This window comes from Cavia porcellus, unplaced genomic scaffold, assembly GCF_034190915.1.
Source record: "Cavia porcellus strain 051 isolate PalLab524CR breed Dunkin Hartley unplaced genomic scaffold, mCavPor4.1 scaffold_3, whole genome shotgun sequence".
NCBI lineage: Eukaryota > Metazoa > Chordata > Mammalia > Rodentia > Caviidae > Cavia > Cavia porcellus.
Genome location: NW_026947486.1, coordinates 79,036,958 through 79,053,941, shown reverse-complemented (window position 1 = coordinate 79,053,941; position 16,984 = coordinate 79,036,958). Strand labels below are relative to the sequence as shown.

The 16,984-nt window shown below is 32.5% G+C and overlaps 1 protein-coding gene across 10 annotated transcripts in view; it reads left to right on the top strand.

Moving 5' to 3' along the window:
• The window catches only part of Klhl13 (kelch like family member 13), a 234,859-nt gene that overhangs the window by 155,263 nt on the left and 62,612 nt on the right, over positions 1-16,984 (top strand). For 2 of the 10 annotated variants that reach the window (XM_013150177.3, XM_063246307.1), the window contains exon 3: positions 5,255-5,320. The exons of 3 other annotated variants lie outside the window; for them this stretch is intronic. In XM_013150177.3, the coding sequence (XP_013005631.1) occupies positions 5,255-5,320 (66 nt within the window). Of the gene's footprint in view, positions 1-3,525; positions 3,608-5,254; positions 5,321-14,436; positions 14,532-14,871; positions 15,133-16,984 lie in introns of those variants that run through there. 5 more of the 10 variants (XM_003467605.5, XM_023564153.2, XM_013150178.3 and 2 more) reach the window with 5 other exon arrangements.

Sequence of the window (16,984 nt, the reverse complement as noted above, 5' to 3'; positions counted from 1 at the left end):
TTCTTGCCCAAAATTGTTTTTACTATTTTAGGTCTCGTATGTTTACAAATGAATTTTAGGAATGTTTCCCTAGCTCTTTGAGGTACACTAATGATATTTTGACTGGGGTAGCATTATATCTGTACTACAATTTTGAGAGTATGGACATTTTCACTGTTGGTTCTCTTCCTACCCAAAGGTAAGGGATATCTTTCCATTTTCTGATATCCAATTTGATCTCTTTTTTTCCAGAGTACTATATTTTTCAATGTAGAGGTCTTTTATTTCCTTTGATTCCTAAGTCTTTCTTTCTTTCTTTCTTTTTTTTTTTTGATGCTATTATGAGAAGTGTGTTTTTCCCTAGGTTCTCTCTCAGTGAATCTGTTATTTGTGTACAGAAACACTATTGATTTTTGAGTGTTTTGAGTTTGTGTCCATTTACGTAACAGTTTGGTTATTAAATCTAGAAGTCTTTTGGTGTAGCTTTTGAGGCCTTTTATTTAGTGCATTATGTCAGTTGTATATAATGATAATTTTCCTTTTTCCTTTCTATCCTTATTCCTTTTATTTCTTTCTCTTGTCTGTTTGCTCTGGCTAATGTTTCCAGAACTATATTGAATAGAAGTGGCAATAGTGGACATCCTTGTGTTGTTCCTGGTTTTAGAAAGACAACTTCAGTTTTTGACCATTTGCATGATGTTGACTGTTGGTTTGTCATAGATTGCTTTTATAAGACTTAGATAAAGATCATTTATTCAAATATCTTATAGTTTATTTTTTAAATCATGAACGGATGTTGGACTTTGTCAAATGATTTTTTTTTTTTGCATCTGTTGAGCATATGGATTTTGTCCTTGGCTCTGTTAATATGGGGTGATATATTTATTGATTTCCGTATGTGGAACCATCTCTGCATCTCGGGGATGAATCCTACATGGTCATGGTGTGTAATATTCTTGATAATTTGCTGCATTCTGTTTGCCAGTAACTTGTTAAGGATTTTTGCACCTATGTTCATTAGGAAGATTGGCCTGTAGTTTTCTTTTTTGGTTGAGTCCTTTTCTGATTTTGAATCAGGAAAATGCTTTTTTTCAGGAATGACTCTGGGATGTTGTTACCTTTTCAATTTTGTTAAAGAGTTTGACAAATAATGGCATTAGATCTTCTCTAAATTTCTTAAAAAAATTAGCAGTGAATTCTTCAGAAGCTGGACCTTTTTCATTGATTAAGTTTTTAATTACATTGACTGATGCTGGGTTATTCAGAAAATTTATATCTTGTAATTCAAATGTATCTAAGAATCTGTTCATTTCTTCTGTGTTTTCCATCTTATTAGAATAAAGGTTCTCAAAGTGTACATATTGATGGTCTTATGGATATTTAAACTCTTTTGTGCAAAATTAAAACAGTAAATGGTTTGGCTTATTTTTGCTGGTTTGCAGTCTATGATACCATTAATATGTATTTTAAGAACATTTTTCTGAATACTAGTGGATTAAATCATTTTTGTGTCCCCCTAAATACTGTTCTTTTTTGAAGATTACTTAGGAAAGTGCAACACATTCCCCCAATCATGTTTTCCCTTTTTTTCTGTATCTAATTTTTTTCCTACAAGTTAATGAAAAAGAAACTGCTTGGTTTTTGCACTCAATTAGAAAGAATGTGTGGACACATTTTATTTGGGTAATCATAAGTCACTGAATATATTTTTCAAGTATTAACTCACTTTGAAAATACTGACAAGATGCTCTTTACCAACATTATTGTAATTGGACTAAGCTGAAAATATTTTTGTTGTCTATGTAAGTAAAGTGATGAATTTTGCATAATCATGAAATTTAGGGTATTGTGCATATACAAAAAGGAGATGACTGGGGTTGTGGCTAAGTGATAGACTTCTTGCCTTGGGTCTGATATCCAGCACACACACAGAAATAATAAGAGCAAAGGAGATGACAAAGCCGAATACTAAATGTGAAAACCAATGAATGCTTCAGTACTTACAAGTATTTGAATCTAAGTATAGTAAGGTATTTCCATAGGTGAGAATACTAAACATTCATACCCAAGGACTTGTTTGTCTGATCCTGCTACTTGTCCTACATTAATGTCCAAGCAAGCACCATTAACTCTTTTGTTTTATTTTGAATATTTTTTGCAGTTGAACCCAGGGCTTTAACACAGAGTTACACCTTCAATCCTTTTCATTTATTTATTTTTGGAAGACAGTGTCTTGCTAAATTGTCCCGGCTGGGGTTGAATTTGTAATCCGCTGCCTCAGTCTCCCAACGTGCTGGAATTACAGAGTTGTGCCATCATATCTGGCTATTAATTACTTTAAAACAAACAAACAAACAAACAAACAAACAAGCAAACAGAGAAATACTTCTTTCTCACACTTAATCCTTTGAAAACCCTTCATTAGAATTGCTAAAAACTGGATCCAGCAAACTGCTTCAGTTCACATTTTCATAGCCTACAGGGTAAAATCTGTATCTCTTATGTGTGTGGTCTTCTCCTATATGATTCTTGCATAACTTCAGATCAAACCGCTCAGCACTCTTGCAGTCATTTTGAAGATCTTGCTAAGCCCACAAATATGTTGCACTACCTCAAATATCTGTATCTATTCATAGGCTATTTCTTCTAGTGTCTACCTGATGAATTCCTCAGTCTTTAACTTAGTTGTTCCTCTGATACTGTAGAATTCTGGGTCTAACCTACTAAAGCTTCTGCAGCGTATTTTGTATTGTCAGAGTACATATATATTTCCATCACTCGGCTCAGAGCTTTCTGAAAGCAAGACATTCTGTCTTATTCACTTTTATTTTTGAAAAAACAAGCATAGAACCTAAAAATCTATTTCAACAAATAAGTGTTTTTTCAATAAAATATTCATTGAACACTTAATTTGCATCATGTATAGTTTTATTTTAAAAACATGATCTATAAGCAGTGCAACTGATGGATTGAAAATGAGAGATGTATGGAGACAGGTTTCCTTTTTTGAAACATCTTATTTGTTTAAAAAAAGCAATAGTGAGTAGATTCCTAGAAAATTGATAAAAGAGAGATAAGACTTAATGAGTGATTTCTATGGGAAAGGGAGAGGAAAGAGTTAAAGATAGCAAAGATTTAAGATAATATGAAAAATATCAGGATAGTGATGTTTTAAAAAAATAGGATTGATTTCACATGAATATGTTTCCCCCCCAAAACTCCTAGTGTTGATATTTGCGTCTCCCCATCTCTGGTCTAAAGATGATCAGTTTGTTATAGTTGTGTTTACTGTACATAAGCTCAAGATTTATGTAGTTCTAATTTTCATATATGATCAGGAATTTAGATGTGAATATAAATAGTTCAACAACACTGGCTACAATATCCTATCAAGGGAAGGTGTGCAGTGCATAGTTTTTTGAATATATAAAGCCTGTTTTTGCTTTTGGAAGCTGCAATTGATGTGTTATACCAGTCAAATGCACTGGGGTGCGCTACTGTGTAGCAGAGCCTAGCTGTGCTTCACAGCTCTTAACTTTAAAACTCCAGAGAATTTGATGAGAGAGGGATCCACAAGAACATGACAAATGATGAGAGTTCAAACCTTAAGAGAAAAATGGGCATATTGGTAAGAGACCTTTCTTTTCCTTTATTTATTGCTGTTACTTATTCATTAAAATAGCAAGCCTAATATTTTCATGCGTGGCTGTGAAATGGTATACAAAAATCAATTTTACATGTATTGTAGAATTCAGGAGACATATTGGTAACCATGTAAAATCACAGGGAGCGTGTATAAAGCTTGATTTTTAACAAAACCTCTAAGGAAATTTTATTCACTTTAGACTGTGATATACATTTATTTATATAGCTTAAATGTAATGCAGGTTAAGGGATATATATTTAAAAAGTTAAAAGAATAGTGACTTGTGTAAAAATATATAATTTCACTTAGTCACCAGAAGGTGGCACACCAGATTCTTCTTATATACACAAAGAAAAGGAATACTATTAAGAGGAATATAAAATAAGCTGTATTTAAAGATATTTAATGTATTACTAAGCAAAGAAATAATATCGTCGTTATTTCACTGGTGAGGCTTGTGCTAAAATATAACAAATGTGAATTTAGCTTATTGTTACTTGTTATTATACACAATAGTGTATATATATATATATATATATATAATTTCAAAAGTAGACTTTGAATAGCATTTATCATTATGGAGATTCTCTTTGAATTTATCAGGCTAAGAAAGAAAATACTTGCCACCTCCCTGTTTTCATAGGGAGTCATTCTGTTTAAGAACATTTTGGATAAGGTCTTTGTGAAGGTCTTTCTAAAGATACTATTAGAGTATGATTTTGATTTAGTTCTGACTTTAATAATGCAATACTGCTTGTAAGATGACCCAGAAAAAATGGACAGTTCATTAAAACTTTGGTGAGGTTAATGTATATTTTCTAAGATAATAACAGCATAAATGAAATAAATAAATAAATTATATATTGTGTTAGAGCTCCTCAAACACCTGCCGGCTTACTGTTATTTTTAAGAGTGTTGATTGTCGGCACTATATATTGCAGTACTTCTATAGTAGTCTCTATTTTTAAAACTGCATTACTGAGGCAGTAACAAAAGTATATCCAGTACTGCTTCTCTGTGTATTTAACCAGAGGAGCTAGATATATGGTAGAATTTTGTAAAAATCAAATCTTCTGATTAGGAGACATTGCATTTATTTATATGTTTTTTATTAATTACAAGGAATATGAAAATAACAAAATTGGTAGTAAATAAACGTACAAGAAAATTAACCATCTGTTCTCTGGAAGCTTGTAATCTGTGTCATTTGTTCTCAGGGTTTTATGGCAAAGTAGTATATCAACAAAGAATTGACCTTTAACCTTAAAATGCTAAAAAATGAGAAATCATTCCAAGAACCAAGCATATATTTGATGGGAAAATGTTCCCTTGTGTCCATATTTAACTAGTTTAGGCTTATAGATCAGCTGCAAATAAATGTTGTGCTTAATTCCAAAGTTTCTGAAACATTGAGTGTTCTAAAACAAGTAGAATTTTATGACTAGTTAAGATTTTTAAAGTTATTTTACATAATTTTAATTTGTTCTGTTTGTCCTTAACTATTCAAGGTATATAAATATGATTTATTAACTTACAGCTAGAATACTTATAGAGCATGCTTTGAAAACTTGAACTAAATACAATGAAGTCACTATTAACGAGATTTTTTTTTTTGCACTCCACTTTCAGGAGACGGAGGCAATTGTCTTTAAAACAAGCCGATTTCAAGGATATATTCAAAAAATCAACTTCAGGGTATGTCCAAGGGTCTGCATTTTCCTCTCCCTTTTTTCCAATGAGAATTTATTTCCATAAGAGACCCTGAGATAATAGAAGACATTGTTATTAAAGTTTCAGTGTTGTCTGGGATACTGTATTTATTAAGAAATTTATTGAAAGTACCATACATCACTGTGTTGTGCTTTGTATTTTCCAGTGTGCTTTCACAAACATAAGTACCTTTGATTTTCCTAACATTGCTGTGAGATGAAGAAAGAAAGTAGCATTTTCTGTAATTTATGATGAGGAAAGGTGTATTGGAAGGCATAAAGCTAATTAGTGACAGAATTACACCTGGACTGCAGGTGCCTCTTTTGTATTCAGCCTGTCATCTTTTGTATTCTTCCTCATGGAAAAGGTTTCAAAGTTTTTTAAAAATTTTTAAATCTGTGTTGCACAATTCATATAATTTGTACTGAATTTGTCTTCTAATTCCTGCACTACACAGTTTTCCGCTCTGCATCTGTTTGTCTGCCTCTGTGCCTGTCTGTCTGCCTGCTAGACACTTGTTTTTAGACTGTCCCAGACGTCGAAGAATTTAAAATGTGGGAGGGCAAGAATAGTGGCTGTGGAAAGTTCAGTTTGACACCTGATGGTTCATATGCTAAGGAAGGCCAGGATCTGATAAAGAAAACAGAATGTTACTAGTATAAAGAATACTTGCTGGGGTATTGTGAGCAAAGCTTAGCAGGCTTGACCATAAAGTAATGTTTCTTCCAAGTTAGGTACACCTAGGGCAATGAAGCAGAGGAAATACTTATTTCAAATGCCCGTACATCGCAAGTGATTCTTAGCATACAAATGTTTTGAGAGTATTTGCCTTAGAGATAGAAAATTTTTGCCTTTCACTCTTTGATTATTGTGGATTCCAGAAAAAAGCCTCTTTTCTTTCAGCAACATCTGCGTTTCATGTCAAAGTGTACCAAGTAGGGCAGTGGGCACTGAGGGGCAAAGGTGGGGAATGATAAAATGTTGCTTGCACACATTTTTAAATGTATATCTTCTGATGCGTATCACAGTATCTACTATACATTTTGGAAACTTGTATTTTAGAAAGGCTTATATCCATTTTAAACTTTAAGATTATAAATAACAAAGATTTCCATCAAAAAGTAAAAAAAAAAAATTGGATACTTTAATAACTAACCTTTCCTAAGACTTTCTTTTATTTTAATTTATAAATATTAGGCAATTAGGCTATCCACAGTTCTCTATAGTTAGGGCTTTAGTGTATCAGCATATTTGTTCCTGTTTGTTTTCCATCTGTGAATATCTAGTCTGTCTGATTAGACTGTAACGGCCTTGTTGCTAGGGTATATATGTTTTAGTATATTTGTTACATCTACCAAAGCTGTAAGTTTCAGTAAATTGATATTTGAACTAATTTGGTGGATACCTACTCTCTGAGGATTTGAGGTAGGCATAGTTAATTGAGTGATTTTGATATCCAAGGAGTCAATGTTGCACTATCCATAATAGCTAATATACTAAGTAGGTCTCAGTTGAAAGAAATGCCTTACAGTCAACAAATGAGAAAGCCTGGTCCTAATTAATATATCTGCTAATGCCTTTCTTCTGTTTAGAGTATCATTTTAAACTCAGTCTTGCTACTGCTTTGTGAGTTGTAATACAGAGTTTGTTGCTCTGTACTTTACAAATCTGAATCTTGAAAATTGGCATTTCTGGAAATCCCCAGACATAAATATTTTGTTTAATGTCTGAACAGTATTACAGGAATTTAAACAAAATTTGTGGAATACTCATAAAAATGCCCAACAGTGTCTTTTAAATTAAGCCAAATAAGGAATGAATGAATAAATATATACTTGCTGAAAGGAAAATATATTTCACTTAAATGTTTTTTAGCTTCAGAATTCCATGAGAAATAACTAACTACTTAAAGTATATATTGGATTTTGAAGATGAAAAGTAGTTCTGAACATATTATTTAAGTTGACAGACTTGGAAGGCAGTCAGGAAAGTAAATTTTACGTGATCACTTGCTTAAACCTGAGGCCAACCTACAAGACAAATTCTGTTTTTATTCAAAATTGCATTTACTATACTTCATAATAATGCATGCGATAAAGGAAAAATTGTTTTAATTCCCCCTCATTGAGTAACCAGAATATACAAATAATAAAGTTAGACATGATATGAAAACAGTGCTGTGGATAAATCACAGTGCATAAACACTTTATGACATGTATGAAGTGTTGCATAATAGAATATTAATTAAATTGTTTGCAGATCTAGCAGTTTTAAACTATACACTTGTCAGATAGTTTCTATAATTTAAACATACTGTCATACATTTGACACCTTTCAGTACAGCCATTTCTGTGTGCTTTCTTATTTTGGAGAACTTGAAATCACCAAACAAAAGAATTTTAAATCACAAAAAAACCTGAATCTGGAAATAGTCATGAAAATAGAGATACTTGCCACATTACTAAGTCTCTTGGGTACCACTATAGTAAGCAAATCTCATGACTATAAACTATTACCTTAAAATAATTGTTGGGCTTCATATTATGGTAAAGGGTCATGGGTTCAAGTTTAAGATTGAGTTATTTTTGACATGTAAGACTTTCTCATTCATTACACAGTCAAACTTTTTATTTTTAGAGACCAATGATTTCTGTAATATATGTATAAGAAAGTTATAGTTTTAATCATTTAGGCCTAGGAAATGGTTAAAGCAATTGAATGTAAATGACCATTTTATATGGAAAAATTTAAATAGTGTTACATAATTTCAGTGAATCATCATGATTAGCTTTTCATTAAAGTGTTTGCTGCTGGTTATCCAATTTTTTTTTGGTTACACTGTAAGTATCCTGTAATCAAGATTTACAAATAGATGAAGAGATTGAATAACCAGGTAAACATTTAACCTTATTTTTAGTGGGTATATTATGACTCTTTACATGTAAGTACATGTTTTTCAGAGTACTACTATTATTTCGTCAATTTAAATTCAAACATTGATGATTTGTAAGAAACTCAGGTCTTGTAAAAATCTTAAGTGTTTCTAAAAGAGTGAAGAACATAGCAAATGTTGAATTTCTTTGGTATTTCATTTGAGATTTAACATGTGATCCACTTATTAAAACTCTTTCAATAATGATATATAAATAATAGAAATTGGTTACTCTTAGCAAAATAGTACAAGATTTACCAATGCATGTATACACTGTATAAAGGTGGGAGGATCATGCTATCTTCATGTAGCTTGGTGGTGTTGCTTCTATATTTGATGTCATCAAAATTAAAACAGTGTAGCGAAATTATTTGAAAAGCTTTGTATAAATGTATTGTTTTGTTTAAATGAGCCATATTTTACTGTACCTTCAGCTCCAACGTTTATTTATTCATAACTGTGCTATTTATTATTTATTATTAATTGTGCTAGATACTGAACCCAGGGCCTCCTATATGCTGCTATGCAATCCCTCTACCACTGAGATATATCCCCAACCTGCATTGTACATTTTAAGTGGATTTTTATTTTGATAAGTTTTCTGGTTTAATTTACAACATTTCAGAAAAATTTACAGTGCTTTGCTATTTTATTGAACCAATGTAATCAAAGGAGGCATTTACAGTGTTGCTGAGAGATGAACTAACTTATATATTGTCGTTATTTGAAGTGAAAGTAGAGATTCTTTATTAGAGAAATTTATTTTAGTTAAGTAAGTACATATTCTAGAAAACTTACGTCTATTTTAAACAGAATCTGTGTATGTGTGTGTATTGTATTCACTTTAAAGACTTTGTGATCTAAAATTTTCAAATCAATAAATATTTCTCAAACTACTTTTAGTTATAATGAATCTAACAATTAAAAAAACCTTCCAGAACACTAGCTTCAAAATAGAATTCTGATTTAATAACATTTCCACTTGTAAATCTCTCTTTCAGTTTACTCACCAAATTCTTACTGAATGTTTCCCAGTATGTCAGAAATACTGCTGAATTGATAAATAAGAGGATAAAGGGATTCTTTCTTGAAGGACAGGTAGTAATTCAGGGAGGGTATCTGATGTACCACGGCTATAGCACAAGGTGTTGCAATAGCATAGCCTCTTATTGGAGCATTAGATACATTATCCCTATTTGATGATGATCAACTGTGTTCTATATTGCTTTTTATTCCAAAAAATTTAAGTGGTAATATAAAGGCATGAAAATAGTATATATTTTAAAAATTGATTTCCACTTCTGATCAACCATAATACAAACACTTGGGTTTGAAGTTTAAAGCTTGTTTAAACACAGCAGCGTATATTGAAGCACTCAAGAGCAGAAGGGAAGTAGGAATGTGTGGACCCTTGGGTCCCCAGTGACTAATAAAGCTTTGTTAGCTGCTCAGTCTAGTCTTCTGTATTTTGCTCACCCTAACCACTGTCATCACTCTATAACTTATTTTACCTGATTACACAAAAATAAATTTAAAAATGTCCCATAGTGTCAAGAATTACTACCACTCGGGCTTTCCATTCCCTTTTCAGTCAATCATTATGTTCCTTGCCCCTTGTTTTCTTCTTTGGTTGCTTCCCCAGTGTTTTCTGATGTTTTGCCATACGATCTTTTCATATTGATGTTCTATCCCTTACCAATTTAGTTCCCTTCTTAGCCTATGGAACCACTAAAGATGGGAAGAGTCTTGCCCTTCAAATCACTTATGCCAGTGATATCAAGAATTCTGTCTGCATGTGCATGATTTATGTGCCTGAACAATTGTGTCCTTATACTTGTTTGTATTATGAAAGATTGATAGGAACTCTGTCAATGTAATTCTCTTTGAGAAATGTGGAATTTTCCATTCTGATTGTAGCAAGGCTTCAGGTATGAATATCACATAAAGAATTGTAACGGTACTTTATATTCAATTTCACATAAACAAATAGTTAGATGTACATATATATGCATATATAGCCATAAATGTGTATAAATGTATAGCCATAAATGTGTACACACATACATGCATATAGCCACAAATGTGAACGGCTCTATTTTGTGTAAGAAGAAATCCTTAACATAGTTAACATTTTTCCGCTGCCATCTGTATTTTTTGTATGCTTTGAAATATTAAGCAGTCCCACTTGGTTGCCATGCAAATACTTGTACTGATTGGTAGGCCATAAATAGAGCACATAGTTTGCCTTGATTTTCAGTCTTAGCTGGGCAACATGAATAACATTAATATTCTAGATTAGTCTAAAGAGACATTGTCATGACCTAAGAGATTACGTAGTGCCTGGTCACACAACTGTGGCTAGTACTACTCCTAGTCTTAGTTGTGACTACCACAGGATTCACCAAAACTTACAAGGAAAAGGAATGGCTATTCTTAAAACATGTCAGGAAATTGTAGAGAAATTAGGCACACAATCCATTACTCAGTTCATTTGATGAGGTGGTATTGGTGACAAAATCTTATCAAATGAATTAATTAAATTTTGCCAAAGAGGTATTTAGGGATATTTACATTGAGAAAAAAAATTAAACTGCTAGTTGTACTTTTCGCTTTCGCCTACACCACAGCTAGTTTAAATTGGACTTGCCTTTTTCCCCCCTAATCATTCTTAAACACTTTCTAGAATTAGGATTTTGGAAACACTACTTTTTCATTGTTACTGTTTCTTTTTCACTTCTTATTTCAGTGCGCCTCTGTCAGGAGAGTCCTTATTTCTTTAGAAGGTGCTGTGACATTTATAGAATGTGCTTTACTTCAGACAGAAACATGCATCTTGTGCAATGATCTGATTGGAGAAGAGGGACCAAAGGGTTCTAGAGAGGGAGTCCTAGACTGGAAGACTGAAAACAGTTCTGATGCCAGCCATCACTAGGATGCTGGATGAAATAAAGGCTTTGAGTTTCAATTTTTTCATCATACAATGAAGGTACTGGACAAGATTATTTCTCAGAGTCCTTACAGTTCTAAAAATCCCACATTGGGAGTCACCCAATTCTGTGTTGTAAAATTTGGCCAAGGAGGATGCTTTCCATAGCCTTGGCCAAGAACCATCACTGCCTGTTGTTTATTATATCTGTAAGATATGCATTTCACAGGTATTTTTCCAGCGATTAATGTTCATAAAATGCTTTGAAGACCTTCTGTGTACGTTGTCCTCTATCTTGTTTGATACAGTGGTTCATAACAGACACCATGTGTTCTATAAATGAAATCTGTGTTTTCTATGATGCAATTGAGGGCAATATTGAAGTAGACAGACACTGATCCTTATAAAATTATATTTAAAATATATATTAATAATTTTCTTTCTTTCTTTCTGTAGATAAAAACATTTTTAGTTCTGGAGTATAATGTTTATTATAATTACCCTCTATAGTTGCTGGTAGAGTATCTGCTAGGGTAGAAAATCTGATTAAATTGGATACCGCTAATTTGTAATTGGGGTGATTTAACCTGGCTGAAGTTTATTTCTAAAAGATGTATGGGGAATGGTGTTATTAAGCAAATTAAAAGTATGAAGTATAATTCATGGGCTATATTTCTGTTTCAGGGAATTATTTTTAAAGCCTCTAGCATAATAGTTGTTTGCTCATGAGAGATAATTACAAATGACTTAGTAATTTATTAAAGCAAAAGTAGGAACTGAATATAAATAAATGTTTGCTATCAGTTATAATACTTTTGGGTTTTTAAGGATGCTGAGGATAGAGAGGAGCAAAGCAATCTTATTTTCTTTTCATTTTAAACAAACATTGCAATTATTGGCGTGCTACAAAAACCAATATTAAATTTTAAGTCTATGACAAATCTAGGCTGAATTTAATTATTTTGGTTGGGCATTTTGGGTGCCTAATGAAACTAGGCCAAAAATATGTTGGGCTTTTTTCTATCAGTTGATTGTCCATAGATGATAATAACTTTAAAAAAAAAGGATTGTTGTCTTCATGTGAGGGTAGGTAACCCTCATAGAAATTTGGAAAACACCATGTTTTCTGCTAGGAAATTTTGAGGAATGTCCCATAGACATACTGCTAGAAACATTTCATGTCATGGTTTCACACAGATTTTGGATTCTTTTTCTTAGGAGGTGAAGTCATATTTGCAACTACCGCTTTGTAAAATTTTCATCAGCTTGGCATTGGTTGAGTTTCTTTTCAAAATGTCTCTTTACTACATAAAACTAGTATTTAGCTGTCTTATATTTTGTATTTTTAGATGCTTCAGATTTTGAAAATTTGTTTGAAACTCAGTCTGGAATGAGACACTCTAAATGTGGTACATACATATATGTATATCTGTATGTCTGTATGTGTATTTATGTTTATATTTATGTATGTAATTTTCCTTCATTGAGTTTAAAATCAGGTTGCCAATGCTGATTGTACCTGAGATTTTTTGCTTTGTGACAAAATCTAATGTAAAATACTGACTATAGTATATTTGTATTAATGTTTGCTATAGTATATTTGTACATTTTTAAGCTTTTAAATATACACTATACTTTCATGGCTATGAAAGTATAGATGAATACTGCTTTCCTTGATTCCTTTCAAGATTACTATGACACAGTTGTGTGTGTGGGTAAAGAAAGAAGTGGAAAATATGATTTAAGTTGCCTGGCTCTGTGTTTTTGTGTGTGTGTATGATGTTTATGTATGATAGGTTAAATAAAAATTACAGGTGAGCTAATGATGCCTGAAATCAATTGACTATTTATTAAGTTCATGTATTATTGGTCAGAGTTTCACAATATGCTCTTTCTGTACATATATGTATGTATATATATATATATATATATATATATATATATATATATACATATATATGTACGTATGTATTTTTATGCTGTATATACATATAGGATTGTGTTTCATAGGAAAATATGAGCTTGTCAGATATATATTTTAAAATAAAGCTATTTCTGATTTTCTCTATTGTTTTCATGCTTATTTTTGGTACATTAATTAATGCATTTTGAAAATTTTGATAATAGCTTCTGTGGTTTTAAAACACAAGTGGAAAGGGATTAAGTCTCAGTCTTTACAAACTAGAAATATTTGGAAACTGCCTACTTCAGCTGGAAGCATCAATTTATTGTTTGTGTAGAAGAATAAAAGGAAATATGGACTATTTGTTACAACAGTGATTTTGTTAAAAGTTAGTGACTTGCGTGTTACCTAGTGACTGCCTTTACTAAGCTTCCATTGATGAGGGTTAACAATTGTTTTATGGTAGCAGTAAAAGGGTGCTATGAAAGTGCACATTTAGTGATGGTTACTCGCCTATATATCACAAGTGAAATCCTTAAAGCTACACACGTTCAATATAATACTAATATAACCTAAATTCACTTTTTAAAATGATAATAGAAAATTTGTATGTTTGTTTTGATGTTTAAATAGAAATTTAAGATGCTCAATCACTTTTAGGAGATTTACAATGCTATTTTCTAGCAGTATTTTAAAGCAATGTAGATGAACCCTTTATTTGCCATGACTTTCATGAAATAATCTGCAGCTGCCTTTGACAGCAGCTTCAATTTTTGAACCTCTTTGACAGTCGCTAATCCTGAGAGGTTACAGGACCTCTGCTGAGCTTTGGAGTGGTCCCTGATGGACACCTGCTTGGCCAGCAGTGTTGGTCTCTCCTCTAGACAATTTGTGAGCTGTTTGGGGGTGGGGAGAGAGAAAAGGAAGGGGGGTGACCGGGAGAGGAAAAGGGAGAGAAGAAGGGAGGGCAGTATTGAATTAGATTGTTGATAGCGTCCCTCTGAGGACTGCTATTAAGAGCATGCTATTCTGTACTTCACTGCTGCAGAAGACAGAGTGATATTCGTGTTACCACAGCATGTTGTAAATGTATGAGATTTTGCTCATTCCGGCTTGGAAATAAAAATAGGGAAAGGAGAGCAACTTCAATCAGAAGCTACTAGAAGAGCGTGCAGAGTTCTGCAGCAGTTTATATTTGTTCTTACATTTTTCTTTCTTCTGACTGGAAAACAGAGGCACTGGCATTTTTAAACGGGCTTTTCTCATAATGGCATGCTTGTATTGTGAGGCCAGAGCTTGCACAGGAGGAAAGCAGACTGCTGAATTTAGTCACTGATCTCTATTGGCCTAAGGCTATGCTGAGGTTTATATCCCATTTGTATTGTTGCAGCTCAAAAGAAGAATGTTCAGAGGATGACAAGTGTATTCTGAGTAGGTATGTTGTTTCATTTTCATATGAAACTCATCTTTTTTTTCTGCTACTATTGGTTAGAAATCAGGTTAATAGCTACAGAATATAGTACAGTGCTGCAGTATCCCTGCTAAGGTAAAACAATGGTATTGCAAGCTTTAAAAAGCCTTTCTGCTTTTATTAAATAAAGCTGCATTGTGTGATACACACAGTGCACACACACACACACACACACACACACACACACACACACACACTGCAGCCAATGCTTTCCTAACGAGGTGGCACTATTGTTGAATTGGAACGCTAGAATCATCACATTGCTTTAGGGGAAAGGACAGTTTAAAGGAGGAACCTTGCAGTCCTATTTCACAGATTGGAAGCATTGGTTTAAGGGCACTGGCAGAATCATTCCCTTGTTCTCCGCGGCAGCCACTGCTGTGTCAGTACAGTGTGGAATGGAAGTCCTGGTTGGTAGTCTGTTATGGAAACGCTGTTTACTGTTATTGTAGTACCGTGGTGACAACATGCCATTGAAATGGAAAACGAGCTCTCCTGCTATCTGGAAATTCCCAGTTCCTGTGCTTAAAACATCCAGGTCAACTCCACTTTCTCCAGCATACATGTAAGTGAGAGAAAATAGGATCTTAACGTGGGATTTCATTCATGATTCTACTTTGTAGCAAAATGGGGGCGGGGAGGGAAACCCCAAACAGCAACATCCTCAAAACCACAAGATTAAAAAAAACTCAAGCTTGCTTTAAAGAAATTGGCATGCCCACATTTACCATTGTTTTGTTTTCCTAGAGTTTGTGTTCACTTGAAGTGGTTAATGCTATTCTGATTATTGATATCAAAGCACAAAGATATAACTGAGTGATTGCAGAAGTAAACTTTAATGTTTAAAGGGGATTTTTAATTTTTGTGTATCTGAAACACTTATGATTGTATCTTGTGTAATGGCTTAAAATATGCTCATGATTGATGGTGGTGTGTTAAATATGGAAATGCCTTCTATACTATTTTTGATGAATTTGAAACATTCAGAGTTAACATATTGATCAGAAAATGAGTCATTTAATCAAGGCTTTTATACTTTAGTATGTATAAATATTAATGTTTGATATTACATCTTTTTCAATTTTGTTCAATTTCAAAAGTAAATTTAAATTTGTGCAAATTATATTTCTATAATCAGTTATTACACTGAAGGGCTTGGAAAATATTCTAAAATGATTGTTTTAGAAATATATTTTAAGCAAATATATACTGAATTACATTGAGAAGACTTTCTAGAATCTTTAAAAAAATTTAAAAATTCATAATGTGTAGTTTTAAAAAACAAAATCCAGAAGATATAACGAAATGTTATTTTAAAGTATTGTTCACGATCCTTTTCTTTTGGTCGAGGGAATAAAAGAAAGCTTGACCTTTTTAAAAAAGAAAATTACTACAAAAAAGCTTTTGAGTAAGAAATATGATTGAATTATTTAAAAATATTTTGAAAATATTTTTCAGTAAGAAAAATGTGAAAAATTCTTCCTGCTTTAAATAGTGTGTTTAGAACTGTGCTGAGTTGGTGTTTTTAACATAGTTTTGTTTTAGGTGAGATTCAGATAAACAGTGATATCTTTTTCTTTGAAAGGCTTTCAGCTTCGGAGGAAGTGTGTTTATGCTTTCAGCCCCAAACAAGTAATTCCCTGGAAAGCACTGAAAAGTGAAGACATTTCAGAGTCATTTTCAGATTATCTTTTTATGTTTCATCCTTTTTATACTTTAGGTTATTTTATCTGTTTGGATGTTAAAAATTAAAAGTAAAAACGAAGACAAATTTGTAAAAAAAATTCAGCTGTATTTGTTTTCCTTTTAAAGCTGTACTGTCAAAAGCACAAATAACTGAGGTGACAAGGTAATGGAGATGGACAAGTTAATGGGACTCTTTCAAATTATTTGAGAAAATAGGATGTGTTTGCTGACTGCATGAATCTTAGCTGGTGAGAAATGAACAAAGATTTATCAAAAGCAACTTTATCATAAAACAAAACTAGCTAAACCCAGTACATTATGATTAATAGTAATTGTTAGTGTTTCTAATGTCCTTCTAATTTTCATTGTCCAAAGGTCCAAGTTGCACCTCCTACTGAGGCTGATTTGTTACTTTTTAGGGATGGCTAAATATATGCTCATATTTTATCAATTCATTACTAGCTCAAAGCTTAGATACAACTTAATGAACATTTTCAATGAGTCATTTTCTTTCTTTTAAATATTCACCTCTTTGTCTTGATGATATATCAGTGAAAAGATTTAAAAGTAGAACCCAGAAAACATCATATCTTGTGATGTTGCATATAGATTGTTGGTAGTACACAGAGATGGAATGGAAAAGTATGGTTGAACAGCTGATAGTAGACTAGACTAGTTTGACTTGTAACAGTGTATACTATTAATTGATCTTAACTTATTTTTCTTTATAA